Source organism: Scyliorhinus torazame, chromosome 10, assembly GCF_047496885.1.
Source record: "Scyliorhinus torazame isolate Kashiwa2021f chromosome 10, sScyTor2.1, whole genome shotgun sequence".
Classification (NCBI taxonomy): domain Eukaryota; kingdom Metazoa; phylum Chordata; class Chondrichthyes; order Carcharhiniformes; family Scyliorhinidae; genus Scyliorhinus; species Scyliorhinus torazame.
Genome location: NC_092716.1, coordinates 127499222 through 127526715, shown reverse-complemented (window position 1 = coordinate 127526715; position 27494 = coordinate 127499222). Strand labels below are relative to the sequence as shown.

Below are 27494 nucleotides of genomic sequence, written 5' to 3'. Positions count from 1 at the left end.
AAGGTGGGTCGCTGGGATTAAGGAGAATATGTGTCGCTGGGATTGGGGATAAGGTTGGTTGGTGGGATTGGGGAGAAGGTGGGTTGCTGGGACTGGGGAGAAGCTGGGTAGGTGGGACTGGGAGAAGATGGGTCGGTGTGATTGGGGAGAAGGTGGGTCGGTGGGATTATGGAGAAGGTGGGTCGCTGGGATTGGTAGAAGGTGGGTCGGTGGGATTGGGGAGAAGGTGGGTTGCTGGGACTGGGGAGTAGCTGGGTTGGTGGGGTTGGGTGAGAAGGTGGGTCGGTGTTATTGAGCAATTGGGGAGAAGGTGGGTGGGTGGGATTGGGGAGAAGGTGGGTCGGTGGGATTGGGTGAGAATGTGGGTCGGTTGGATTAAGCGATTAGGGAGAAGGTGGGTCGGTGGGATTGGTAGAAGGTGGGTCGGTGGGATTGGGGAGAAGGTGGGTCAGTGGGATTGGGGAGAAGGTGGGTTGCTGGGACTGGGGAGTAGCTGGGTCGGTTGGATTGGGTGAGAAGGTGGGTAGGTGTGAATGAGCAATTGGGGAGAAGGTGGGTGGGTGGGATTGGGGAGAAGGTGGGTCGGTGGGATTGGGGAGAAGGTGGCACGGTGGGATTGGGGAGAAGGTGGCCTGGTGGGATTGGGGAGAAGGTGGGTCCGTGGGATTGGGGAGAAGGTGGATCGGTGGGATTGGGGAGACGGTGGGTTGGTGGGATTGGAGAGAAGGTGGATCGGTGGGATTGGGGAGAAGGTGGCCTGCGGGAATTGGGGAGAAGGTGGGTCGGTGGGATTGGGGTGAAGGTGTTTCGGTGGGATTGAGGGAGAAGGTGGGTCAATGGGATTGCAGGATTGGGCAGCAGGTGGGTTGAGGAAGAAGGTGGGTTGGTGGGATTAGGAAGAAGGTGGCCTGGTGTGATTGGAGAGAAAGTGGATCGGTGGGATTGGGGAGAAGGTGGCCTGCGGCAATTGGGGAGAAGGTGGGTCAATGGGATTGCAGGATTGGGCAGAAGGGGGCCCGGTGGGATTGGGCAGAAGGTGGGTCAATGGGATTGCAGGATTGGGCAGCAGGTGGGTTGAGGAAGAAGGTGGGTTGGTGGGATGGGAGAGAAGGTGGATCGGTGGGATTGGGGAGAAGGTGGCCTGCGGGAATTGGGGAGAAGGTGGGTCAATGGGATTGCAGGATTGGGCAGAAGGTGGCCCGGTGGGATTGGGGAGAAGGTGGACCGGTGGGATTGGGGAGAAGGTGGCCTGGTGGGATTGGGAGAATGTGGGTCACTGGGATTGGGATGAAGGTAGCCCGATGGGATTGGGGAGAAGATGGGTCGATGGGATTGGGGAGAAGATTGGTCGATGGGATTCAGGAGAAGGTGGCTCATTGGGATTGAGAAATTAGGGAGAAGGTAGGTCCGTGGGATTGGGGAGCAGGTGGGTCGGTGAGATTTGGGAGAAGGTGCGTCTGTGCGATTAAGGAGAAAGTGGGTCACTGGGATTGGGGAGAAGGTGGGTCGCTGGGATTAAGGAGAAGGTGGGTTCCTGTGATTTGGGAGAACGTTGCTTGGTGGGATTGAGGAGTAGGTGGGTCGGTGGGATTCGGGAGAAGGTGGGTCAGTAAGGTTGAGGAGGACGTGGGTCAGTGGGATTGGGGAGAAGGTGGGTTGGTGGGATTCGGCAGAAGGTGGGTTGGTGGGATTGGGGTGAAGGTGGGCTGGTGGGATTGGGGTGAAGCTGGATCGGTTGGATTGGGGAGAAGGTGGATCGGTGGGATTGGGGAGAGGTGGCCTGGTGGGATTGCAGAGAAGGTGGCCCGGTGGGATTGGGGCTAAAGTGGGTCGGTGGGGTTGGGGAGAAGGTGAGTTGGTGGGATTGGGGAGAAGGTGGATCGGTGGGATTGGGGAGACGGTGAGTTGGTGGGACTGGGGAGTAGCTGGGTCGGTGGGGGTGGGTGAGAAGGTGGGTCGGTGTTATTGAGCAATTGGGGAGAAGGTGGGTGGGTGGGATTGGGGAGAAGGTGGGTCGGTGGGATTGGGTGAGAAGGTGGGTCGGTTGGATTGAGCGATTAGGGAGAAGGTGGCCTGGTGGGATTGGAGAGAAGGTGGCCCGGTGGGATTGGGGCTAAGGTGGGTCGGTGGGGTTGGGGAGAAGGTGGGTTGGTGGGATTGGGGAGAAGGTGAGTTGGTGGGATTGGGGAGAAGGTGGATCGGTGGGATTGGGGAGACGGTGGGTTGGTGGGATTGGAGAGAAGGTGGATCAGTGGGATTGGGGAGAAGGTGGCCTGCGGGAATTGGGGAGAAGGTGGGTCGGTGGGATTGGGGTGAAGGTGTTTCGGTGGGATTGAGGGAGAAGGTGGGTCAATGGGATTGCAGGATTGGTCAGCAGGTGGGTTGAGGAAGAAGGTGGGTTGGTGGGATTAGGAAGAAGGTGGCCTGGTGTGATTGGAGAGAAGGTGGATCGGTGGGATTGGGGAGAAGGTGGCCTGCGGGAATTGGGGAGAAGGTGGGTCAATGGGATTGCAGGATTGGGCCGAAGGTGGCCCGGTGGGATTGGGGTGAAGGTGGACCGGTGGGATTGGGGAGAAGGTGGCCTGGTGGGATTGGGAGAATGTGGGTCACTGGGATTGGGATGAAGGTAGCCCGATGGGATTGGGGAGAAGATGGGTCGATGGGATTGGGGAGAAGATTGGTCGATGGGATTCAGGAGAAGGTGGCTCATTTAGATTGAGAAATTAGGGAGAAGGTAGGTCCGTGGGATTGGGGAGCAGGTGGGTCGGTGAGATTTGGGAGAAGGTGCGTCTGTGCGATTAAGGAGAAAGTGGGTCACTGGGATTGGGGAGAAGGTGGGTCGCTGGGATTAAGGAGAAGGTGGGTTCCTGTGATTTGGGAGAACGTTGCTTGGTGGGATTGAGGAGTAGGTGGGTCGGTGGGATTCGGGAGAAGGTGGGTTGGTGGGATTGGGGTGAAGGTGGGCCGGTGGGATTGGGGTGAAGGTGGATCGGTGGGATTGGGGAGAAGGTGGATCGGTGGGATTGGGGAGAGGTGGCCTGGTGGGATTGGAGAGAAGGTGGCCCGGTGGGATTGGGGCTAAGGTGGGTCGGTGGGGTTGGGGGGAAGGTGAGTTGGTGGGATTGGGGAGAAGGTGGATTGGTGGGATTGGGGAGACGGTGGGTTGGTGGTACTGGGGAGTAGCTGGGTCGGTGGGGGTGGGTGAGAAGGTGGGTCGGTGTTATTGAGCAATTGGGGAGAAGGTGGGTGGGTGGGATTGGGGAGAAGGTGGGTCGGTGGGATTGGGTGAGAAGGTGGGTCGGTTGGATTGAGCGATTAGGGAGAAGGTGGCCTGGTGGGATAGGAGAGAAGGTGGCCCGGTGGGATTGGGGCTAAGGTGGGTCGGTGGGGTTGGGGAGAAGGTGGGTTGGTGGGATTGGGGAGAAGGTGAGTTGGTGGGATTGGGGAGAAGGTGGATCGGTGGGATTGGGGGGACGGTGGGTTGGTGGGATTGGAGAGAAGGTGGATCGGTGGGATTGGGGAGAAGGTGGCCTGCGGGAATTGGGGAGAAGGTGGGTCGGTGGGATTGGGGTGAAGGTGGGTCGGTGGGATTGTGGGTGAAGGTGGGTCGGTGGGACTGGGGAGAAGGTGGGTCGGTGGGATTGGGGTTAAGGTGGGTCGGTGGGATTAGGAGGAAGGTGGGTCGGTGGGATTGGGGTGTAGGTGGGTCGGTGGGATTGAGGTGAAGGTGGGTCGGTGGGACTGGGGAGAAGGTGGGTCGGTGGGATTGGGGTGAAGGTGGGTCGGTGGGTTTGAGGGAGAAGGTGGGTCAATAGGATTGCAGGATTGGGCAGAAGGTTGGTTGGTGGGATTAGGAAGAAGGTTGGTCGATGGGATTAGGAAGGAGGTGGCCTGGTGGGATTGGGGAGAAGGTGGCCTTGTGGGATTGGGGAGAAGATGGATCAGTGGGATTGGGGAGAAGGTGGCCTGGTGGGATTGGGGAGAAGGTGGGTCGCTGGGATTGGGGAGAAGGTTGTTCGATGGGATTCAGGAGAAGGTGGCTCATTGGGATTGAGAAATTAGAGAGAAGGTGGGTCCATGGGATTGGGGACCAGGTGGGTCGGTGGGAATTGGGAGAAGGTACGTCAGTGAGATTAAGGAGAAGGTGGGTCACCGGGAATGGGGAGAATGTGGGTTGGTGGGATTGGGATGAATGTGGATCGGTGGGATTTGGGAGAAGGTGGGTCGGTAGGGTTGGGGAGATGGTGGGTTGGTGGGATTGGGGAGAAGGTGGCCCGGTGGGATTGGGGAGAATGTGGGTCGGTGGGGTTGGGGAGAAGGTGGGTTGGTGGGATTGGGGAGAAGGTGGGTTGCTGGGTCAGGGGAGAAGGTGGATCGGTGGGATTGGGGAGAAGGTGGGTTGGTGGGATTGGAGAGAAGGTGGGTCGGTGGGTTTGGGGAGAAGGTGGCCTGGTGGGATTGGGGAGAAGGTTGGTCGGTGGGATTGGGGGATTAGGGAAAATGTGGGTCAATGGGATCGGGTGATTAGTGAGAAGGTGGGTCGGTGGGAATGAGGGATTTGGGAGAAGGTGGGTCAGTGGGATTGGAGGATTTGGGAAAATTTGGGTCAATGGGAATGGGTGATTAGGGAGAAGGTGGGTCAGTGGGATTGACGAGGAGGTTGGTCTGTGGGATTGCCGAGAATGTGGGTCGGTGGGATTGAGGCATACAGTGAGAAGGTGGATGTTTTAGGTTTTATGGTATATTGGTCACATTACCTAATTCACTCTTTCTGTCTCCTCTGGATTTGATTCCAGCATTCCTACCAAAGCCGCCTGTTGATCCCCCATTATGGAATCCCCCTCAACACCACCATTTTTGTTGCGGTCATGGCCTTTAATCTCAGCAGCAGGTAAGTGACCTGGGAGCAGAAGGGAGAGAGTTTGAAATGGTCAAAAGTTGCGGATTGAGCGAGAAAGAAGGACGATTGTGGGAGTGAGACGTCGAGGGAGTGGAGAGTAGAAGAGATGATGAGAGAAACAGGGGTTGTGAGCATTGCTGGTGGAGGGAGGGATCAAGGTGGGGAGGATCAGGGAGGGCCATCAGGGAAGGTCCTGAAGGGGAACAAAGAACATTTACTTTTGTTCAGGGTGAGGTTGTGTTTTGTTCAGGGTGAAATTGTGTTTTGTTCAGGGTGAGGTTGTGTTTTGTTCAGGGTGAAATTGTGTTTTGTTCAGGGTGAGGTTGTGTTTTGTTCAGGGTGAGATTGTGTTTTGTTCAGGGTGAGGTTGTGTTTTGTTCAGGGTGAGGTTGTGTTTTGTTCAGGGTGATATTGTGTTTTGTTCAGTGTGAGGTTGTGTTTTGTTCAGGGTGAAGTTGTCTTTTTTCAGGGTGAGACTGTGTTTTGCTCAGGGTGAGATTGTGCTCTGTTCAGTGTGAGATTGTGTTTTGTTCAGGGTGAAGTTGTGTTTTGTTCAGGGTGAGGTTGTGTTTTGTTCAGGGTGAGACTGTGTTTTGTTCAGGGTGTGGTTGTGTTTTGTTCATGGTGAGGTTGTGTTTTGGGCATGGTGAGATTGTGTTATGTTCAGGGTGAGGTTGTGTTTTGTTCAGGGTGAAGTTGTGTTTTGTGCAGGTTCAGGTTGTGTTTTGTTCAGGGTGAGATTGTGTTTTGTTCAAGGTGAGATTGTGCTTTGTTCAGGGTGTAATTATATTTTCTTCAGGGTGAGGTTGTGTTTTCTTCAGGGTGAGATTGTGTTTTGTTCAGTGTGAGGTTGTGTTTTGTTCAGGTGAAGTTGTCTTCTTTCAGGGTGAGACTGTGATTTGCTCAGGGTGAGATTGTGCTCTGTTCAGTGTGAGATTGTGTTTTGTTCAGGGTGAGGTTGTGATTTGTTCAGGGTGAAGTTGTGTTTTGTTCAGGGTGAGGTTGTGTTTTGTTCGGTGTGAGGTTGTGTTTTGTTCTGGGTGAAGTTGTATTTTTTCAGGGTGAGGCTGTGTTTTGCTCAGGTTGAGATTGTGCTCTGTTCAGTGTGAGATTGTGTTTTGTTCAGGGTGAGGTTGTGTTTTGGGCATGGTGAGATTGTGTTATGTTCAGGGTGAGGTTGAGTTTTGTTCAGGGTGAAGTTGTGTTTTGTGCAGGGTCAGGTTGTGTTTAGTTCAGGGTAAGATTGTGTTTTGTTCAGGGTGAGATTGTGTTTTGTTCAGGGTGAAGTTGTCTTTTTTCAGGGTGAGATTGTGCTTTGTTCAGGGTGTAATTATGTTTTCTTCAGGGTGAGGTTGTGTTTTGTTCATGGTGAGATTGTGTTTTGTTCAGGGTGAGATTGTGCTTTGTTCAGAGTGAGAAGGTGTGTTGTTAAAGGTGAGATTTTGTTTTGTTCAGGGTGAGATTGTGCTTTGTCAGGGTGAGATTGTGTTTTGTTCAAGGTGAGGATGTGTTTTGTTCAGGGTGAAATTATGTTTTGTTCAGGGTGAGATTTTGATTTGTTCAAGGTGCGATTGTGTTTTGATCAGGGTGAGGTTGTGTTTGGTTCTGAGTGAGAATGTGTTTTGTTCAGGGTGAAGTTGTGTTTTATTCAGGGTAAGGTGTTTTTCAGGGTGAGATTGCGTTTTGTTCAGGTTGAGGTTGTGTTTTGTTCCGGGTGAGATGGGATTTTGTTCAAGGTGAGATTGTGTTTTGTTCAGGGTGAAATTGTGTTTTGTTCAGGGTGAGGTTGTGTTTTGTTCAGGTTGAGGTTGTGTTTTGTTCTGGGTGAGGTTGTTTTTTGTTCAGGGTGAAATTGTGTTTTGTTCAGGGTGAAGTTGTGTTTTGTTCAGGGTGAGATTGTATTTTGTTCAGGGTGAGGTTGTGTTTTGTTCAGGGTGAAGTTGTGTTTTGTTCAGGTTGATGTTGTGTTTTGTTCAGGGTGAAATTTTGTTTTATTCAGGATGAGGGTGTGTTTTTTTATGGTGAGATTGTGATTTACTCAGAGTCAGATTTTGTTTTGATCAGGGTGAGGTTGTGTTTTATTCAGGGTGAGGTTGTGTTTTGTTCAGGGTGAGGTTGTGTTTTGTTCAGGGTGAGACTGTGTTTTGTTCAGGGTGAGATTGTATTTTGTTCAGGTGAGGTTGTGTTTTGTTCAGGCTAAAGTTGTGTTTTATTCAGGCTGAGGTTGTGTTTTTTCAGGTTGAGGTTGTGTTTTGTTCAGGGTGAGATTGAGTTTTGTTCAGGGTGAGGTTGTGTTTTGTTCAGGGTGAGATTGTGTTTTGGTCAGGGTGAGATTGTGTTTTGTTCAGGGTGAGGTTGTGTTTTGTTCAGTGTGAAGTTGTGTTTTGTTCAGGGTGAAATTTTGTTTTATTCAGGATGAGGGTGTGTTTTTTTATGGTGAGATTGTGTTTTACTCAGAGTCAGATTTTGTTTTGTTCAGGGAGAGGTTGTGTTTTGTTCAGGGTGAGGTTGTGTTTTGTTCAGTGTGAGGTTGTGTTTTGTTCAGGGTGAGATTGTGTTTTGTTCAGGGTGAGATTGTATTTTGTTCACGGTGAGGTTGTGTTTTGTTCAGGCTAAAGTTGTGTTTTATTCAGGCTGATGTTGTGTTTTGTTCAGGGTGAGGTTGTGTTTTGTTCAGGGTGAGATTGTGTTTTGTTCAGGTTGAGGTTGTGTTTTGTTCCGGGTGAGATGGGATTTTGTTCAAGGTAAGGTTGTGTTTTGTTCAGGGTGAAATGGTGTTTTGTTCAGGGTGAGGTTGTGTTTTGTTCAGGTTGAGGTTGTGTTTTGTTCAGGGTGAGATTGTGTTTTGTTTAGGGTGTAGTTGTATTTTTTCAGGGTGTGATTGTGTTTTGTTCAGGGTGAGATTGTGCTTTGTTCAGGGTGAGATTGTGTTTTGTTCAGGGTGAGTTTGTTTTTTGATCAGGGTGAAATTGTGTTTTGTTCAGGGTGAAGTTGTGTTTTGTTCAGGGTGAGATTGTGTTTAGTTCAGGGTGAGGTTGTGTTTTGTTCAGGGTGAAGTTGTGTTTTGTTCAGGTTGATGTTGTGTTTTGTTCAGGGTGAAATTTTGTTTTATTCAGGATGAGGGTGAGTTTTGTTCAGGCTAAAGTTGTGTTTTATTCAGGCTGAGGTTGTGTTTTTTCAGGTTGAGGTTGTGTTTTGTTCAGGGTGAGATTGAGTTTTGTTCAGGGTGAGGTTGTGTTTTGTTCAGGGTGAGATTGTGTTTTGGTCAGGGTGAGATTGTGTTTTGTTCAGGGTGAGGTTGTGTTTTGTTCAGTGTGAAGTTGTGTTTTGTTCAGGTTGATGTTGTGTTTTGTTCAGGGTAAGATTTTGTTTTATTCAGGATGAGGGTGTGTATTTTTTATGGTGAGATTGTGTTTTACTCAGGGTCATATTTTGTTTTGTTCAGGGTGAGGTTGTGTTTTGTTCAGGGTGAGGTTGTGTTTTGTTCAGGGTGAGATTGTGTTTTGTTCAGGGTGAGATTGTATTTTGTTCAGGGTGAGGTTGTGTTTTGTTCAGGCTCAAGTTGTGTTTTATTCAGGCTGAGGTTGTGGTTTTTCAGGTTGAGGTTGTGTTTTGTTCAGGGTGAGATTGAGTTTTGTTCAGGGTGAGGTTGTGTTTTGTACAGGGTGATATTGTGTTTTGTTCAGGGTGAGATTGTCTTTTGTTCAGTGAGAGATTGTGTTTTGTTCAGGGTGAAGTTGTCTTTTTTCAGGGTGAGACTGTGTTTTGCTCAGGGTGAGATTGTGCTCTGCTCAGTGTGAGGTTGTGTTTTGTTCAGGGTGAAGTTGTGTTTTGTTCAGGGTGAGGTTGTGTTTTGTTCAGGGTGAGACTGTGTTTTGTTTAGGTTGGGGTTGTGTTTTGTTCAGGGTGAAGTTGTGTTTTGTTCAGGGTGAGATTGTGTTATGTTCAGTGTGAGGTTGTGTTTTGTTCAGGGTGAAGTTGTGTTTTGTTCAGGGTGAGGTTGTGTTTTGTTCAGGGTGAGACTGTGTTTTGTTTAGGTTGGGGTTGTGTTTTGTTCAGGGTGAAGTTGTGTTTTGTTCAGGGTGAGATTGTGTTATGTTCAGGGTGAGGTTGTGTTTTGTTCAGGTTGAAGTTGTGTTTTGTGCAGGGTCGGGTTGTGTTATGTTCAGGTTGAGATTGTGTTTTGTTCAAGGTGAGATTGTGCTTTGTTCAGGGTGCAATTATGTTTTCTTAAGGGTGAAGTTGTGTTTTGTTCAGGGTGAGATTGTGTTTTGTTCAGGGTGAGGTTGTGTTTTGCTCTGGGTGAAGTTGTCTTTTTTCAGGGTGAGATTGTGTTTTGTTCAGGGTGAGATTGTGCTTTGTTCAGGCAGAGATTGTGTTTTGTTCAGGGTGAGGTTGTGTTTTGTTCAGGGTGAAATTGTGTTTTGTTCAGGGTGAGGTTGTATTTTGTTCAGGGTCAGGCTGTGTTTTGGTCAGGGTGAGGATGTGTTTTGTTCAGGGTGTAATTATGTTCTGTTCAGGGTGAGATTTTGTTTTGTTCAAGGTGCGATTGTGTTTTGATCAGGGTGAGATGTGTTTTGTTCAGAGTGAAGTTGTGTTTTATTCAGGGTAAGGTGTTTTTTCAGGGTGAGATTGTGTTTTGTTCAGGTTGAGGTTGTGTTTTGTTCAGGGTGAGATTGTGTTTTGTTCAGGGTGTAGTTGTGTTTTGTTCAGGTTGAGGTTGTGTTTTGTTCAGGTTGAGGTTGTGTTTTGTTCAGGGTGAGATTGTGTTTTGTTCAGGGTGTAGTTGTATTTTTTCAGGGTGTGATTGTGTTTTGTTCAGGGTGAGATTGTGCTTTGTTCAGGGTGAGATTGTGTTTTGTTCAGGGTGAAGTTGTGTTTTGTTCAGGGTGAGATTGTGTTTTGTTCAGGGTGAGGTTGTGTTTTGTTCAGGGTGAAGTTGTGTTTTGTTCAGGTTGATGTTGTGTTTTGTTCAGGGTGAAATTTTATTTTATTCAGGATGAGGGTTTGTTTTTTTATGGTGAGATTGTGTTTTACTCAGGGTCAGATTTTGTTTTGTTCAGGGTGAGGTTGTGTTTTGTTCAGGGTGAGGTTGTGTTTTGTTCAGGGTGAGGTTGTGTTTTGTTCAGGGTGATATTGTGTTTTGTTCAGGGTGAGATTGTGCTTTGTTCAGGGTGAGAAGGTGTGTTGTTCAAGGTGAGATTTTGTTTTGTTCAGGGTGACATTGTGCTTTGTCAGGGTAAGATTGTGTTTTGTTCAAGGTGAGGATGTGTTTTGTTCAGGGTGAAATTATGTTTTGTTCAGGGTGAGATTTTGTTTTGTTCAAGGTGCGATTGTGTTTTGATCAGGGTGAGGTTGTGTTTTGTTCAGGGTGAGATTGTGTTTTGTTCAGGGTGAAATTGTGTTTTGTTCAGGGTGAGGTTGTGTTTTGTTCAGGTTGAGGTTGTGTTTTGTTCTGGGTGAGGTTGTTTTTTGTTCAGGGTGAAATTGTGTTTTGTTCAGGGTGAAGTTGTGTTTTGTTCAGGGTGAGATTGTATTTTGTTCAGGGTGAGGTTGTGTTTTGTTCAGGGTGAAGTTGTGTTTTGTTCAGGTTGATGTTGTGTTTTGTTCAGGGTGAAATTTTGTTTTATTCAGGATGAGGGTGTGTTTTTTTATGGTGAGATTGTGTTTTACTCAGAGTCAGATTTTGTTTTGTTCAGGGTGAGGTTGTGTTTTGTTCAGGGTGAGGTTGTGTTTTGTTCAGGGTGAGGTTGTATTTTGTTCAGGGTGAGGTTGTGTTTTGTTCAGGCTAAAGTTGTGTTTTATTCAGGCTGAGGTTGTGTTTTTTCAGGTTGAGGTTGTGTTTTGTTCAGGGTGAGATTGAGTTTTGTTCAGGGTGAGGTTGTGTTTTGTTCAGGGTGATATTGTGTTTTGGTCAGGGTGAGATTGTGTTTTGTTCAGGGTGAGGTTGTGTTTTGTTCAGTGTGAAGTTGTGTTTTGTTCAGGGTGAAATTTTGTATTATTCAGGATGAGGGTGTGTTTTTTTATGGTGAGATTGTGTTTTACTCAGAGTCAGATTTTGTTTTGTTCAGGGAGAGGTTGTGTTTTGTTCAGGGTGAGGTTGTGTTTTGTTCAGGGTGAGGTTGTGTTTTGTTCAGGGTGAGATTGTGTTTTGTTCAGGGTGAGATTGTATTTTGTTCAGGGTGAGGTTGTGTTTTGTTCAGGCTAAAGTTGTGTTTTATTCAGGCTGAGGTTGTGTTTTGTTCAGGGTGAGGTTGTGTTTTGTTCTGGGTGAGATTGTGTTTTGTTCAGGTTGAGGTTGTGTTTTGTTCCGGGTGAGATGGGATTTTGTTCAAGGTGAGGTTGTGTTTTGTTCAGGGTGAAATGGTGTTTTGTTCACGGTGAGGTTGTGTTTTGTTCAGGTTGAGGTTGTGTTTTGTTCAGGGTGAGATTGTGTTTTGTTTAGGGTGTAGTTGTATTTTTTCAGGGTGTGATTGTGTTTTGTTCAGGGTGAGATTGTGCTTTGTTCAGGGTGAGATTGTGTTTTGTTCAGGGTGAGGTTGTTTTTTGATCAGGGTGAAATTGTGTTTTGTTCAGGGTGAAGTTGTGTTTTGTTCAGGGTGAGATTGTGTTTAGTTCAGGGTGAGGTTGTGTTTTGTTCAGGGTGAAGTTGTGTTTTGTTCAGGTTGATGTTGTGTTTTGTTCAGGGTGAAATTTTGTTTTTTTCAGGATGAGAGTGTGTTTTGTTCAGGCTAAAGTTGTGTTTTATTCAGGCTGAGGTTGTGTTTTTTCAGGTTGAGGTTGTGTTTTGTTCAGGGTGAGTTTGTTTTTTGATCAGGGTGAAATTGTGTTTTGTTCAGGGTGAAGTTGTGTTTTGTTCAGGGTGAGATTGTGTTTAGTTCAGGGTGAGGTTGTGTTTTGTTCAGGGTGAAGTTGTGTTTTGTTCAGGTTGATGTTGTGTTTTGTTCAGGGTGAAATTTTATTTTATTCAGGATGAGGGTGTGTTTTGTTCAGGCTAAAGTTGTGTTTTATTCAGGCTGAGGTTGTGTTTTTTCAGGTTGAGGTTGTGTTTTGTTCAGGGTGAGATTGAGTTTTGTTCAGGGTGAGGTTGTGTTTTGTTCAGGGTGAGATTGTGTTTTGGTCAGGGTGAGATTGTGTTTTGTTCAGGGTGAGGTTGTGTTTTGTTCAGTGTGAAGTTGTGTTTTGTTCAGGTTGATGTTGTGTTTTGTTCAGGGTGAGATTTTGTTTTATTCAGGATGAGGGTGTGTTTTTTTTATGGTGAGATTGTGTTTTACTCAGGGTCATATTTTGTTTTGTTCAGGGTGAGGTTGTGTTTTGTTCAGGGTGAGGTTGTGTTTTGTTCAGGGTGAGATTGTGTTTTGTTCAGGGTGAGATTGTATTTTGTTCAGGGTGATGTTGTGTTTTGTTCAGGCTCAAGTTGTGTTTTATTCAGGCTGAGGTTGTGGTTTTTCAGGTTGAGGTTGTGTTTTGTTCAGGGTGAGATTGAGTTTTGTTCAGGGTGAGGTTGTGTTTTGTACAGGGTGATATTGTGTTTTGTTCAGGGTGAGATTGTCTTTTGTTCAGTGAGAGATTGTGTTTTGTTCAGGGTGAAGTTGTCTTTTTTCAGGGTGAGACTGTGTTTTGCTCAGGGTGAGATTGTGCTCTGTTCAGTGTGAGGTTGTGTTTTGTTCAGGGTGAAGTTGTGTTTTGTTCAGGGTGAGGTTGTGTTTTGTTCAGGGTGAGACTGTGTTTTGTTCAGGGTAAGATTGTGTTATGTTCAGGTTGAGATTGTGTTTTGTTCAAGGTGAGATTGTGCTTTGTTCAGGGTGCAATTATGTTTTCTTAAGGGTGAAGTTGTGTTTTGTTCAGGGTGAGATTGTGTTTTGTTCAGGGTGAGGTTGTGTTTTGCTCTGGGTGAAGTTGTCTTTTTTCAGGGTGAGATTGTGTTTTGTTCAGGGTGAGATTGTGCTTTGTTCAGGCAGAGATTGTGTTTTGTTCAGGGTGAGGTTGTGTTTTGTTCAGGGTGAAATTGTGTTTTGTTCAGGGTGAGGTTGTATTTTGTTCAGGGTCAGGCTGTGTTTTGGTCAGGGTGAGGATGTGTTTTGTTCAGGGTGTAATTATGTTCTGTTCAGGGTGAGATTTTGTTTTGTTCAAGGTGCGATTGTGTTTTGATCAGGGTGAGATGTGTTTTGTTCAGAGTGAAGTTGTGTTTTATTCAGGGTAAGGTGTTTTTTCAGGGTGAGATTGTGTTTTGTTCAGGTTGAGGTTGTGTTTTGTTCAGGGTGAGATTGTGTTTTGTTCAGGGTGTAGTTGTGTTTTGTTCAGGTTGAGGTTGTGTTTTGTTCAGGTTGAGGTTGTGTTTTGTTCAGGGTGAGATTGTGTTTTGTTCAGGGTGTAGTTGTATTTTTTCAGGGTGTGATTGTGTTTTGTTCAGGGTGAGATTGTGCTTTGTTCAGGGTGAGATTGTGTTTTGTTCAGGGTGAAGTTGTGTTTTGTTCAGGGTGAGATTGTGTTTTGTTCAGGGTGAGGTTGTGTTTTGTTCAGGGTGAAGTTGTGTTTTGTTCAGGTTGATGTTGTGTTTTGTTCAGGGTGAAATTTTATTTTATTCAGGATGAGGGTTTGTTTTTTTATGGTGAGATTGTGTTTTACTCAGGGTCAGATTTTGTTTTGTTCAGGGTGAGGTTGTGTTTTGTTCAGGGTGAGGTTGTGTTTTGTTCAGGGTGAGGTTGTGTTTTGTTCAGGGTGATATTGTGTTTTGTTCAGGGTGAGATTGTGCTTTGTTCAGGGTGAGAAGGTGTGTTGTTCAAGGTGAGATTTTGTTTTGTTCAGGGTGAGATTGTGCTTTGTCAGGGTGAGATTGTGTTTTGTTCAAGGTGAGGATGTGTTTTGTTCAGGGTGAAATTATGTTTTGTTCAGGGTGAGATTTTGTTTTGTTCAAGGTGCGATTGTGTTTTGATCAGGGTGAGGTTGTGTTTTGTTCAGGGTGAGATTGTGTTTTGTTCAGGTTGAGGTTGTGTTTTGTTCCGGGTGAGATGGGATTTTGTTCAAGGTGAGATTGTGTTTTGTTCAGGGTGAGGTTGTGTTTTGTTCAGGGTGAAGTTGTGTTTTGTTCAGGTTGATGTTGTGTTTTGTTCAGGGTGAAATTTTATTTTATTCAGGATGAGGGTTTGTTTTTTTATGGTGAGATTGTGTTTTACTCAGGGTCATATTTTGTTTTGTTCAGGGTGAGGTTGTGTTTTGTTCAGGGTGAGGTTGTGTTTTGTTCAGGGTGAGGTTGTGTTTTGTTCAGGGTGATATTGTGTTTTGTTCAGGGTGAGATTGTGCTTTGTTCAGGGTGAGAAGATGTGTTGTTCAAGGTGAGATTTTGTTTTGTTCAGGGTGAGATTGTGCTTTGTCAGGGTGAGATTGTGTTTTGTTCAAGGTGAGGATGTGTTTTGTTCAGGGTGAAATTATGTTTTGTTCAGGGTGAGATTTTGTTTTGTTCAAGGTGCGATTGTGTTTTGATCAGGGTGAGGTTGTGTTTTGTTCAGGGTGAGATTGTGTTTTGTTCAGGTTGAGGTTGTGTTTTGTTCCGGGTGAGATGGGATTTTGTTCAAGGTGAGATTGTGTTTTGTTCAGGGTGAAATTGTGTTTTGTTCAGGGTGAGGTTGTGTTTTGTTCAGGTTGAGGTTGTGTTTTGTTCTGGGTGAGATTGTTTTTTGTTCAGGGTGAAATTGTGTTTTGTTCAGGGTGAAGTTGTGTTTTGTTCAGGGTGAGATTGTATTTTGTTCAGGGTGAGGTTGTGTTTTGTTCAGGGTGAAGTTGTGTTTTTTTCAGGTTGATGTTGTGTTTTGTTCAGGGTGAAATTTTGTTTTATTCAGGATGAGGGTGTGTTTTTTTATGGTGAGATTGTGTTTTACTCAGAGACAGATTTTGTTTTGTTCAGGGTGAGGTTGTGTTTTGTTCAGGGTGAGGTTGTGTTTTGTTCAGGGTGAGGTTGTATTTTGTTCAGGGTGAGGTTGTGTTTTGTTCAGGCTAAAGTTGTGTTTTATTCAGGCTGAGGTTGTGTTTTTTCAGGTTGAGGTTGTGTTTTGTTCAGGGTGAGATTGAGTTTTGTTCAGGGTGAGGTTGTATTTTGTTCAGGGTGAGATTGTGTTTTGTTCAGGGTGAGATTGTATTTTGTTCAGGGTGAGGTTGTGTTTTGTTCAGGCTAAAGTTGTGTTTTATTCAGGCTGAGGTTGTGTTTTGTTCAGGGTGAGGTTGTGTTTTGTTCTGGGTGAGATTGTGTTTTGTTCAGGTTGAGGTTGTGTTTTGTTCCGGGTGAGATGGGATTTTGTTCAAGGTGAGGTTGTGTTTTGTTCAGGGTGAAATGGTGTTTTGTTCACGGTGAGGTTGTGTTTTGTTCAGGTTGAGGTTGTGTTTTGTTCAGGGTGAGATTGTGTTTTGTTTAGGGTGTAGTTGTATTTTTTCAGGGTGTGATTGTGTTTTGTTCAGGGTGAGATTGTGCTTTGTTCAGGGTGAGATTGTGTTTTGTTCAGGGTGAGGTTGTGTTTTGTTCCGGGTGAGATGGGATTTTGTTCAAGGTGAGATTGTGTTTTGTTCAGGGTGAGGTTGTGTTTTGTTCAGGGTGAAGTTGTGTTTTGTTCAGGTTGATGTTGTGTTTTGTTCAGGGTGAAATTTTATTTTATTCAGGATGAGGGTTTGTTTTTTTATGGTGAGATTGTGTTTTACTCAGGGTCAGATTTTGTTTTGTTCAGGGTGAGGTTGTGTTTTGTTCAGGGTGAGGTTGTGTTTTGTTCAGGGTGAGGTTGTGTTTTGTTCAGGGTGATATTGTGTTTTGTTCAGGGTGAGATTGTGCTTTGTTCAGGGTGAGAAGATGTGTTGTTCAAGGTGAGATTTTGTTTTGTTCAGGGTGAGATTGTGCTTTGTCAGGGTGAGATTGTGTTTTGTTCAAGGTGAGGATGTGTTTTGTTCAGGGTGAAATTATGTTTTGTTCAGGGTGAGATTTTGTTTTGTTCAAGGTGCGATTGTGTTTTGATCAGGGTGAGGTTGTGTTTTGTTCAGGGTGAGATTGTGTTTTGTTCAGGTTGAGGTTGTGTTTTGTTCCGGGTGAGATGGGATTTTGTTCAAGGTGAGATTGTGTTTTGTTCAGGGTGAAATTGTGTTTTGTTCAGGGTGAGGTTGTGTTTTGTTCAGGTTGAGGTTGTGTTTTGTTCTGGGTGAGGTTGTTTTTTGTTCAGGGTGAAATTGTGTTTTGTTCAGGGTGAAGTTGTGTTTTGTTCAGGGTGAGATTGTATTTTGTTCAGGGTGAGGTTGTGTTTTGTTCAGGGTGAAGTTGTGTTTTGTTCAGGTTGATGTTGTGTTTTGTTCAGGGTGAAATTTTGTTTTATTCAGGATGAGGGTGTGTTTTTTTATGGTGAGATTGTGTTTTACTCAGAGTCAGATTTTGTTTTGTTCAGGGTGAGGTTGTGTTTTGTTCAGGGTGAGGTTGTGTTTTGTTCAGGGTGAGGTTGTATTTTGTTCAGGGTGAGGTTGTGTTTTGTTCAGGCTAAAGTTGTGTTTTATTCAGGCTGAGGTTGTGTTTTTTCAGGTTGAGGTTGTGTTTTGTTCAGGGTGAGATTGAGTTTTATTCAGGGTGAGGTTGTGTTTTGTTCAGGGTGATATTGTGTTTTGGTCAGGGTGAGATTGTGTTTTGTTCAGGGTGAGGTTGTGTTTTGTTCAGTGTGAAGTTGTGTTTTGTTCAGGGTGAAATTTTGTATTATTCAGAATGAGGGTGTGTTTTTTTATGGTGAGATTGTGTTTTACTCAGAGTCAGATTTTGTTTTGTTCAGGGAGAGGTTGTGTTTTGTTCAGGGTGAGGTTGTGTTTTGTTCAGGGTGAGGTTGTGTTTTGTTCAGGGTGAGATTGTGTTTTGTTCAGGGTGAGATTGTATTTTGTTCAGGGTGAGGTTGTGTTTTGTTCAGGCTAAAGTTGTGTTTTATTCAGGCTGAGGTTGTGTTTTGTTCAGGGTGAGGTTGTGTTTTGTTCTGGGTGAGATTGTGTTTTGTTCAGGTTGAGGTTGTGTTTTGTTCCGGGTGAGATGGGATTTTGTTCAAGGTGAGGTTGTGTTTTGTTCAGGGTGAAATGGTGTTTTGTTCAGGGTGAGGTTGTGTTTTGTTCAGGTTGAGGTTGTGTTTTGTTCAGGGTGAGATTGTGTTTTGTTTAGGGTGTAGTTGTATTTTTTCAGGGTGTGATTGTGTTTTGTTCAGGGTGAGATTGTATTTAGTTCAGGGTGAGGTTGTGTTTTGTTCAGGGTGAAGTTGTGTTTTGTTCAGGTTGATGTTGTGTTTTGTTCAGGGTGAAATTTTGTTTTTTTCAGGATGAGGGTGTGTTTTGTTCAGGCTAAAGTTGTGTTTTATTCAGGCTGAGGTTGTGTTTTTTCAGGTTGAGGTTGTGTTTTGTTCAGGGTGAGTTTGTTTTTTGATCAGGGTGAAATTGTGTTTTGTTCAGGGTGAAGTTGTGTTTTGTTCAGGGTGAGATTGTGTTTAGTTCAGGGTGAGGTTGTGTTTTGTTCAGGGTGAAGTTGTGTTTTGTTCAGGTTGATGGTGTGTTTTGTTCAGGGTGAAATTTTGTTTTATTCAGGATGAGGGTGTGTTTTGTTCAGGCTAAAGTTGTGTTTTATTCAGGCTGAGGTTGTGTTTTTTCAGGTTGAGGTTGTGTTTTGTTCAGGGTGAGATTGAGTTTTGTTCAGGGTGAGGTTGTGTTTTGTTCAGGGTGAGATTGTGTTTTGGTCAGGGTGAGATTGTGTTTTGTTCAGGGTGAGGTTGTGTTTTGTTCAGTGTGAAGTTGTGTTTTGTTCTGGTTGATGTTGTGTTTTGTTCAGGGTGAGATTTTGTTTTATTCAGGATGAGGGTGTGTTTTTTTTATGGTGAGATTGTGTTTTACTCAGGGTCATATTTTGTTTTGTTCAGGGTGAGGTTGTGTTTTGTTCAGGGTGAGGTTGTGTTTTGTTCAGGGTGAGATTGTGTTTTGTTCAGGGTGAGATTGTATTTTGTTCAGGGTGATGTTGTGTTTTGTTCAGGCTCAAGTTGTGTTTTATTCAGGCTGAGGTTGTGGTTTTTCAGGTTGAGGTTGTGTTTTGTTCAGGGTGAGATTGAGTTTTGTTCAGGGTGAGGTTGTGTTTTGTACAGGGTGATATTGTGTTTTGTTCAGGGTGAGATTGTCTTTTGTTCAGTGAGAGATTGTGTTTTGTTCAGGGTGAAGTTGTCTTTTTTCAGGGTGAGACTGTGTTTTGCTCAGGGTGAGATTGTGCTCTGTTCAGTGTGAGGTTGTGTTTTGTTCAGGGTGAAGTTGTGTTTTGTTCAGGGTGAGGTTGTGTTTTGTTCAGGGTGAGACTGTGTTTTGTTCAGGGTAAGATTGTGTTATGTTCAGGTTGAGATTGTGTTTTGTTCAAGGTGAGATTGTGCTTTGTTCAGGGTGCAATTATGTTTTCTTAAGGGTGAAGTTGTGTTTTGTTCAGGGTGAGATTGTGTTTTGTTCAGGGTGAGGTTGTGTTTTGCTCTGGGTGAAGTTGTCTTTTTTCAGGGTGAGATTGTGTTTTGTTCAGGGTGAGATTGTGCTTTGTTCAGGCAGAGATTGTGTTTTGTTCAGGGTGAGGTTGTGTTTTGTTCAGGGTGAAATTGTGTTTTGTTCAGGGTGAGGTTGTATTTTGTTCAGGGTCAGGCTGTGTTTTGGTCAGGGTGAGGATGTGTTTTGTTCAGGGTGTAATTATGTTCTGTTCAGGGTGAGATTTTGTTTTGTTCAAGGTGCGATTGTGTTTTGATCAGGGTGAGATGTGTTTTGTTCAGAGTGAAGTTGTGTTTTATTCAGGGTAAGGTGTTTTTTCAGGGTGAGATTGTGTTTTGTTCAGGTTGAGGTTGTGTTTTGTTCAGGGTGAGATTGTGTTTTGTTCAGGGTGTAGTTGTGTTTTGTTCAGGTTGAGGTTGTGTTTTGTTCAGGTTGAGGTTGTGTTTTGGTCAGGGTGAGATTGTGTTTTGTTCAGGGTGTAGTTGTATTTTTTCAGGGTGTGATTGTGTTTTGTTCAGGGTGAGATTGTGCTTTGTTCAGGGTGAGATTGTGTTTTGTTCAGGGTGAAGTTGTGTTTTGTTCAGGGTGAGATTGTGTTTTGTTCAGGGTGAGGGTGTGTTTTGTTTAGGGTGAAGTTGTGTTTTGTTCAGGTTGATGTTGTGTTTTGTTCAGGGTGAAATTTTCTTTTATTCAGGATGAGGGTTTGTTTTTTTATGGTGAGATTGTGTTTTACTCAGGGTCAGATTTTGTTTTGTTCAGGGTGAGGTTGTGTTTTGTTCAGGGTGAGGTTGTGTTTTGTTCAGGGTGAGGTTGTGTTTTGTTCAGGGTGATATTGTGTTTTGTTCAGGGTGAGATTGTGCTTTGTTCAGGGTGAGAAGGTGTGTTGTTCAAGGTGAGATTTTGTTTTGTTCAGGGTGAGATTGTGCTTTGTCAGGGTGAGATTGTGTTTTGTTCAAGGTGAGGATGTGTTTTGTTCAGGGTGAAATTATGTTTTGTTCAGGGTGAGATTTTGTTTTGTTCAAGGTGCGATTGTGTTTTGATCAGGGTGAGGTTGTGTTTTGTTCAGGGTGAGATTGTGTTTTGTTCAGGTTGAGGTTGTGTTTTGTTCCGGGTGAGATGGGATTTTGTTCAAGGTGAGATTGTGTTTTGTTCAGGGTGAGGTTGTGTTTTGTTCAGGGTGAAGTTGTGTTTTGTTCAGGTTGATGTTGTGTTTTGTTCAGGGTGAAATTTTATTTTATTCAGGATGAGGGTTTGTTTTTTTATGGTGAGATTGTGTTTTACTCAGGGTCAGATTTTGTTTTGTTCAGGGTGAGGTTGTGTTTTGTTCAGGGTGAGGTTGTGTTTTGTTCAGGGTGAGGTTGTGTTTTGTTCAGGGTGATATTGTGTTTTGTTCAGGGTGAGATTGTGCTTTGTTCAGGGTGAGAAGATGTGTTGTTCAAGGTGAGATTTTGTTTTGTTCAGGGTGAGATTGTGCTTTGTCAGGGTGAGATTGTGTTTTGTTCAAGGTGAGGATGTGTTTTGTTCAGGGTGAAATTATGTTTTGTTCAGGGTGAGATTTTGTTTTGTTCAAGGTGCGATTGTGTTTTGATCAGGGTGAGGTTGTGTTTTGTTCAGGGTGAGATTGTGTTTTGTTCAGGTTGAGGTTGTGTTTTGTTCCGGGTGAGATGGGATTTTGTTCAAGGTGAGATTGTGTTTTGTTCAGGGTGAAATTGTGTTTTGTTCAGGGTGAAGTTGTGTTTTGTTCAGGTTGAGGTTGTGTTTTGTTCTGGGTGAGGTTGTTTTTTGTTCAGGGTGAAATTGTGTTTTGTTCAGGGTGAAGTTGTGTTTTGTTCAGGGTGAGATTGTATTTTGTTCAGGGTGAGGTTGTGTTTTGTTCAGGGTGAAGTTGTGTTTTGTTCAGGTTGATGTTGTGTTTTGTTCAGGGTGAAATTTTGTTTTATTCAGGATGAGGGTGTGTTTTTTTATGGTGAGATTGTGTTTTACTCAGAGTCAGATTTTGTTTTGTTCAGGGTGAGGTTGTGTTTTGTTCAGGGTGAGGTTGTGTTTTGTTCAGGGTGAGGTTGTATTTTGTTCAGGGTGAGGTTGTGTTTTGTTCAGGCTAAAGTTGTGTTTTATTCAGGCTGAGGTTGTGTTTTTTCAGGTTGAGGTTGTGTTTTGTTCAGGGTGAGATTGAGTTTTGTTCAGGGTGAGGTTGTGTTTTGTTCAGGGTGATATTGTGTTTTGGTCAGGGTGAGATTGTGTTTTGTTCAGGGTGAGGTTGTGTTTTGTTCAGTGTGAAGTTGTGTTTTGTTCAGGGTGAAATTTTGTATTATTCAGGATGAGGGTGTGTTTTTTTATGGTGAGATTGTGTTTTACTCAGAGTCAGATTTTGTTTTGTTCAGGGAGAGGTTGTGTTTTGTTCAGGGTGAGGTTGTGTTTTGTTCAGGGTGAGGTTGTGTTTTGTTCAGGGTGAGATTGTGTTTTGTTCAGGGTGGGATTGTATTTTGTTCAGGGTGAGGTTGTGTTTTGTTCAGGCTAAAGTTGTGTTTTGTTCAGGGTGAGGTTGTGTTTTGTTCAGGGTGAGGTTGTGTTTTGTTCTGGGTGAGATTGTGTTTTGTTCAGGTTGAGGTTGTGTTTTGTTCCGGGTGAGATGGGATTTTGTTCAAGGTGAGGTTGTGTTTTGTTCAGGGTGAAATGGTGTTTTGTTCAGGGTGAGGTTGTGTTTTGTTCAGGTTGAGGTTGTGTTTTGTTCAGGGTGAGTTTGTTTTTTGATCAGGGTGAAATTGTGTTTTGTTCAGGGTGAAGTTGTGTTTTGTTCAGGGTGAGATTGTGTTTAGTTCAGGGTGAGGTTGTGTTTTGTTCAGGGTGAAGTTGTGTTTTGTTCAGGTTGATGTTGTGTTTTGTTCAGGGTGAAATTTTGTTTTATTCAGGATGAGGGTGTGTTTTGTTCAGGCTAAAGTTGTGTTTTATTCAGGCTGAGGTTGTGTTTTTTCAGTTTGAGGTTGTGTTTTGTTCAGGGTGAGATTGAGTTTTGTTCAGGGTGAGGTTGTGTTTTGTTCAGGGTGAGATTGTGTTTTGGTCAGGGTGAGATTGTGTTTTGTTCAGGGTGAGGTTGTGTTTTGTTCAGTGTGAAGTTGTGTTTTGTTCAGGTTGATGTTGTGTTTTGTTCAGGGTGAGATTTTGTTTTATTCAGGATGAGGGTGTGTTTTTTTTATGGTGAGATTGTGTTTTACTCAGGGTCATATTTTGTTTTGTTCAGGGTGAGGTTGTGTTTTGTTCAGGGTGAGGTTGTGTTTTGTTCAGGGTGAGATTGTGTTTTGTTCAGGGTGAGATTGTATTTTGTTCAGGGTGAGGTTGTGTTTTGTTCAGGCTCAAGTTGTGTTTTATTCAGGCTGAGGTTGTGGTTTTTCAGGTTGAGGTTGTGTTTTGTTCAGGGTGAGATTGAGTTTTGTTCAGGGTGAGGTTGTGTTTTGTACAGGGTGATATTGTGTTTTGTTCAGGGTGAGATTGTCTTTTGTTCAGTGAGAGATTGTGTTTTGTTCAGGGTGAAGTTGTCTTTTTTCAGGGTGAGACTGTGTTTTGCTCAGGGTGAGATTGTGCTCTGTTCAGTGTGAGGTTGTGTTTTGTTCAGGGTGAAGTTGTGTTTTGTTCAGGGTGAGGTTGTGTTTTGTTCAGGGTGAGACTGTGTTTTGTTCAGGGTAAGATTGTGTTATGTTCAGGTTGAGATTGTGTTTTGTTCAAGGTGAGATTGTGCTTTGTTCAGGGTGCAATTATGTTTTCTTAAGGGTGAAGTTGTGTTTTGTTCAGGGTGAGATTGTGTTTTGTTCAGGGTGAGGTTGTGTTTTGCTCTGGGTGAAGTTGTCTTTTTTCAGGGTGAGCTTGTGTTTTGTTCAGGGTGAGATTGTGCTTTGTTCAGGCAGAGATTGTGTTTTGTTCAGGGTGAGGTTGTGTTTTGTTCAGGGTGAAATTGTGTTTTGTTCAGGGTGAGGTTGTATTTTGTTCAGGGTCAGGCTGTGTTTTGGTCAGGGTGAGGATGTGTTTTGTTCAGGGTGTAATTATGTTCTGTTCAGGGTGAGATTTTGTTTTGTTCAAGGTGCGATTGTGTTTTGATCAGGGTGAGATGTGTTTTGTTCAGAGTGAAGTTGTGTTTTATTCAGGGTAAGGTGTTTTTTCAGGATGAGATTGTGTTTTGTTCAGGTTGAGGTTGTGTTTTGTTCAGGGTGAGATTGTGTTTTGTTCAGGGTGTAGTTGTATTTTTTCAGGGTGTGATTGTGTTTTGTTCAGGGTGAGATTGTGCTTTGTTCAGGGTGAGATTGTGTTTTGTTCAGGGTGAAGTTGTGTTTTGTTCAGGGTGAGATTGTGTTTTGTTCAGGGTGAGGTTGTGTTTTGTTCAGGGTGAAGTTGTGTTTTGTTCAGGTTGATGTTGTGTTTTGTTCAGGGTGAAATTTTCTTTTATTCAGGATGAGGGTTTGTTTTTTTATGGTGAGATTGTGTTTTACTCAGGGTCAGATTTTGTTTTGTTCAGGGTGAGGTTGTGTTTTGTTCAGGGTGAGATTGTGTTTTGTTCAGGTTGAAGTTGTGTTTTGTTCCGGGTGAGATGGGATTTTGTTCAAGGTGAGATTGTGTTTTGTTCAGGGTGAAATTGTGTTTTGTTCAGGGTGAGGTTGTGTTTTGTTCAGGTTGAGGTTGTGTTTTGTTCTGGGTGAGGTTGTTTTTTGTTCAGGGTGAAATTGTGTTTTGTTCAGGGTGAAGTTGTGTTTTGTTCAGGGTGAGATTGTATTTTGTTCAGGGTGAGGTTGTGTTTTGTTCAGGGTGAAGTTGTGTTTTGTTCAGGGTGAGATTGTGTTTAGTTCAGGGTGAGGTTGTGTTTTGTTAAGGGTGAAGTTGTGTTTTGTTCAGGTTGATGGTGTGTTTTGTTCAGGGTGAAATTTTGTTTTATTCAGGATGAGGGTGTGTTTTGTTCAGGCTAAAGTTGTGTTTTATTCAGGCTGAGGTTGTGTTTTTTCAGGTTGAGGTTGTGTTTTGTTCAGGGTGAGATTGAGTTTTGTTCAGGGTGAGGTTGTGTTTTGTTCAGGGTGAGATTGTGTTTTGGTCAGGGTGAGATTGTGTTTTGTTCAGGGTGAGGTTGTGTTTTGTTCAGTGTGAAGTTGTGTTTTGTTCTGGTTGATGTTGTGTTTTGTTCAGGGTGAGATTTTGTTTTATTCAGGATGAGGGTGTGTTTTTTTTATGGTGAGATTGTGTTTTACTCAGGGTCATATTTTGTTTTGTTCAGGGTGAGGTTGTGTTTTGTTCAGGGTGAGGTTGTGTTTTGTTCAGGGTGAGATTGTGTTTTGTTCAGGGTGAGATTGTATTTTGTTCAGGGTGATGTTGTGTTTTGTTCAGGCTCAAGTTGTGTTTTATTCAGGCTGAGGTTGTGGTTTTTCAGGTTGAGGTTGTGTTTTGTTCAGGGTGAGATTGAGTTTTGTTCAGGGTGAGGTTGTGTTTTGTACAGGGTGATATTGTGTTTTGTTCAGGGTGAGATTGTCTTTTGTTCAGTGAGAGATTGTGTTTTGTTCAGGGTGAAGTTGTCTTTTTTCAGGGTGAGACTGTGTTTTGCTCAGGGTGAGATTGTGCTCTGTTCAGTGTGAGGTTGTGTTTTGTTCAGGGTGAAGTTGTGTTTTGTTCAGGGTGAGGTTGTGTTTTGTTCAGGGTGAGACTGTGTTTTGTTCAGGGTAAGATTGTGTTATGTTCAGGTTGAGATTGTGTTTTGTTCAAGGTGAGATTGTGCTTTGTTCAGGGTGCAATTATGTTTTCTTAAGGGTGAAGTTGTGTTTTGTTCAGGGTGAGATTGTGTTTTGTTCAGGGTGAGGTTGTGTTTTGCTCTGGGTGAAGTTGTCTTTTTTCAGGGTGAGATTGTGTTTTGTTCAGGGTGAGATTGTGCTTTGTTCAGGCAGAGATTGTGTTTTGTTCAGGGTGAGGTTGTGTTTTGTTCAGGGTGAAATTGTGTTTTGTTCAGGGTGAGGTTGTATTTTGTTCAGGGTCAGGCTGTGTTTTGGTCAGGGTGAGGATGTGTTTTGTTCAGGGTGTAATTATGTTCTGTTCAGGGTGAGATTTTGTTTTGTTCAAGGTGCGATTGTGTTTTGATCAGGGTGAGATGTGTTTTGTTCAGAGTGAAGTTGTGTTTTATTCAGGGTAAGGTGTTTTTTCAGGGTGAGATTGTGTTTTGTTCAGGTTGAGGTTGTGTTTTGTTCAGGGTGAGATTGTGTTTTGTTCAGGGTGTAGTTGTGTTTTGTTCAGGTTGAGGTTGTGTTTTGTTCAGGTTGAGGTTGTGTTTTGGTCAGGGTGAGATTGTGTTTTGTTCAGGGTGTAGTTGTATTTTTTCAGGGTGTGATTGTGTTTTGTTCAGGGTGAGATTGTGCTTTGTTCAGGGTGAGATTGTGTTTTGTTCAGGGTGAAGTTGTGTTTTGTTCAGGGTGAGATTGTGTTTTGTTCAGGGTGAGGGTGTGTTTTGTTTAGGGTGAAGTTGTGTTTTGTTCAGGTTGATGTTGTGTTTTGTTCAGGGTGAAATTTTCTTTTATTCAGGATGAGGGTTTGTTTTTTTATGGTGAGATTGTGTTTTACTCAGGGTCAGATTTTGTTTTGTTCAGGGTGAGGTTGTGTTTTGTTCAGGGTGAGGTTGTGTTTTGTTCAGGGTGAGGTTGTGTTTTGTTCAGGGTGATATTGTGTTTTGTTCAGGGTGAGATTGTGCTTTGTTCAGGGTGAGAAGGTGTGTTGTTCAAGGTGAGATTTTGTTTTGTTCAGGGTGAGATTGTGCTTTGTCAGGGTGAGATTGTGTTTTGTTCAAGGTGAGGATGTGTTTTGTTCAGGGTGAAATTATGTTTTGTTCAGGGTGAGATTTTGTTTTGTTCAAGGTGCGATTGTGTTTTGATCAGGGTGAGGTTGTGTTTTGTTCAGGGTGAGATTGTGTTTTGTTCAGGTTGAGGTTGTGTTTTGTTCCGGGTGAGATGGGATTTTGTTCAAGGTGAGATTGTGTTTTGTTCAGGGTGAGGTTGTGTTTTGTTCAGGGTGAAGTTGTGTTTTGTTCAGGTTGATGTTGTGTTTTGTTCAGGGTGAAATTTTATTTTATTCAGGATGAGGGTTTGTTTTTTTATGGTGAGATTGTGTTTTACTCAGGGTCAGATTTTGTTTTGTTCAGGGTGAGGTTGTGTTTTGTTCAGGGTGAGGTTGTGTTTTGTTCAGGGTGAGGTTGTGTTTTGTTCAGGGTGATGTTGTGTTTTGTTCAGGGTGAGATTGTGCTTTGTTCAGGGTGAGAAGATGTGTTGTTCAAGGTGAGATTTTGTTTTGTTCAGGGTGAGATTGTGCTTTGTCAGGGTGAGATTGTGTTTTGTTCAAGGTGAGGATGTGTTTTGTTCAGGGTGAAATTATGTTTTGTTCAGGGTGAGATTTTGTTTTGTTCAAGGTGCGATTGTGTTTTGATCAGGGTGAGGTTGTGTTTTGTTCAGGGTGAGATTGTGTTTTGTTCAGGTTGAGGTTGTGTTTTGTTCCGGGTGAGATGGGATTTTGTTCAAGGTGAGATTGTGTTTTGTTCAGGGTGAAATTGTGTTTTGTTCAGGGTGAAGTTGTGTTTTGTTCAGGTTGAGGTTGTGTTTTGTTCTGGGTGAGGTTGTTTTTTGTTCAGGGTGAAATTGTGTTTTGTTCAGGGTGAAGTTGTGTTTTGTTCAGGGTGACATTGTATTTTGTTCAGGGTGAGGTTGTGTTTTGTTCAGGGTGAAGTTGTGTTTTGTTCAGGTTGATGTTGTGTTTTGTTCAGGGTGAAATTTTGTTTTATTCAGGATGAGGGTGTGTTTTTTTATGGTGAGATTGTGTTTTACTCAGAGTCAGATTTTGTTTTGTTCAGGGTGAGGTTGTGTTTTGTTCAGGGTGAGGTTGTGTTTTGTTCAGGGTGAGGTTGTATTTTGTTCAGGGTGAGGTTGTGTTTTGTTCAGGCTAAAGTTGTGTTTTATTCAGGCTGAGGTTGTGTTTTTTCAGGTTGAGGTTGTGTTTTGTTCAGGGTGAGATTGAGTTTTGTTCAGGGTGAGGTTGTGTTTTGTTCAGGGTGATATTGTGTTTTGGTCAGGGTGAGATTGTGTTTTGTTCAGGGTGAGGTTGTGTTTTGTTCAGTGTGAAGTTGTGTTTTGTTCAGGGTGAAATTTTGTATTATTCAGGATGAGGGTGTGTTTTTTTATGGTGAGATTGTGTTTTACTCAGAGTCAGATTTTGTTTTGTTCAGGGAGAGGTTGTGTTTTGTTCAGGGTGAGGTTGTGTTTTGTTCAGGGTGAGGTTGTGTTTTGTTCAGGGTGAGATTGTGTTTTGTTCAGGGTGGGATTGTATTTTGTTCAGGGTGAGGTTGTGTTTTGTTCAGGCTAAAGTTGTGTTTTGTTCAGGGTGAGGTTGTGTTTTGTTCAGGGTGAGGTTGTGTTTTGTTCTGGGTGAGATTGTGTTTTGTTCAGGTTGAGGTTGTGTTTTGTTCCGGGTGAGATGGGATTTTGTTCAAGGTGAGGTTGTGTTTTGTTCAGGGTGAAATGGTGTTTTGTTCAGGGTGAGGTTGTGTTTTGTTCAGGTTGAGGTTGTGTTTTGTTCAGGGTGAGATTGTGTTTTGTTTAGGGTGTAGTTGTATTTTTTCAGGGTGTGATTGTGTTTTGTTCAGGGTGAGATTGTATTTAGTTCAGGGTGAGGTTGTGTTTTGTTCAGGGTGAAGTTGTGTTTTGTTCAGGTTGATGTTGTGTTTTGTTCAGGGTGAAATTTTGTTTTTTTCAGGATGAGGGTGTGTTTTGTTCAGGCTAAAGTTGTGTTTTATTCAGGCTGAGGTTGTGTTTTTTCAGGTTGAGGTTGTGTTTTGTTCAGGGTGAGTTTGTTTTTTGATCAGGGTGAAATTGTGTTTTGTTCAGGGTGAAGTTGTGTTTTGTTCAGGGTGAGATTGTGTTTAGTTCAGGGTGAGGTTGTGTTTTGTTCAGGGTGAAGTTGTGTTTTGTTCAGGTTGATGTTGTGTTTTGTTCAGGGTGAAATTTTGTTTTATTCAGGATGAGGGTGTGTTTTGTTCAGGCTAAAGTTGTGTTTTATTCAGGCTGAGGTTGTGTTTTTTCAGTTTGAGGTT

The 27494-nt window shown here is 43.6% G+C and overlaps 1 protein-coding gene across 2 annotated transcripts in view; it reads left to right on the top strand.

Annotated features, from left to right (window-relative positions):
• The window catches only part of LOC140384866 (zona pellucida-like domain-containing protein 1), a 518683-nt gene that overhangs the window by 127655 nt on the left and 363534 nt on the right, over nucleotides 1-27494 (top strand). For both annotated transcript variants that reach the window (XM_072466811.1, XM_072466810.1), the window contains exon 6: nucleotides 4797-4891. In XM_072466811.1, the coding sequence (XP_072322912.1) occupies nucleotides 4797-4891 (95 nt within the window). The remainder of the gene's footprint in view (nucleotides 1-4796; nucleotides 4892-27494) is intronic.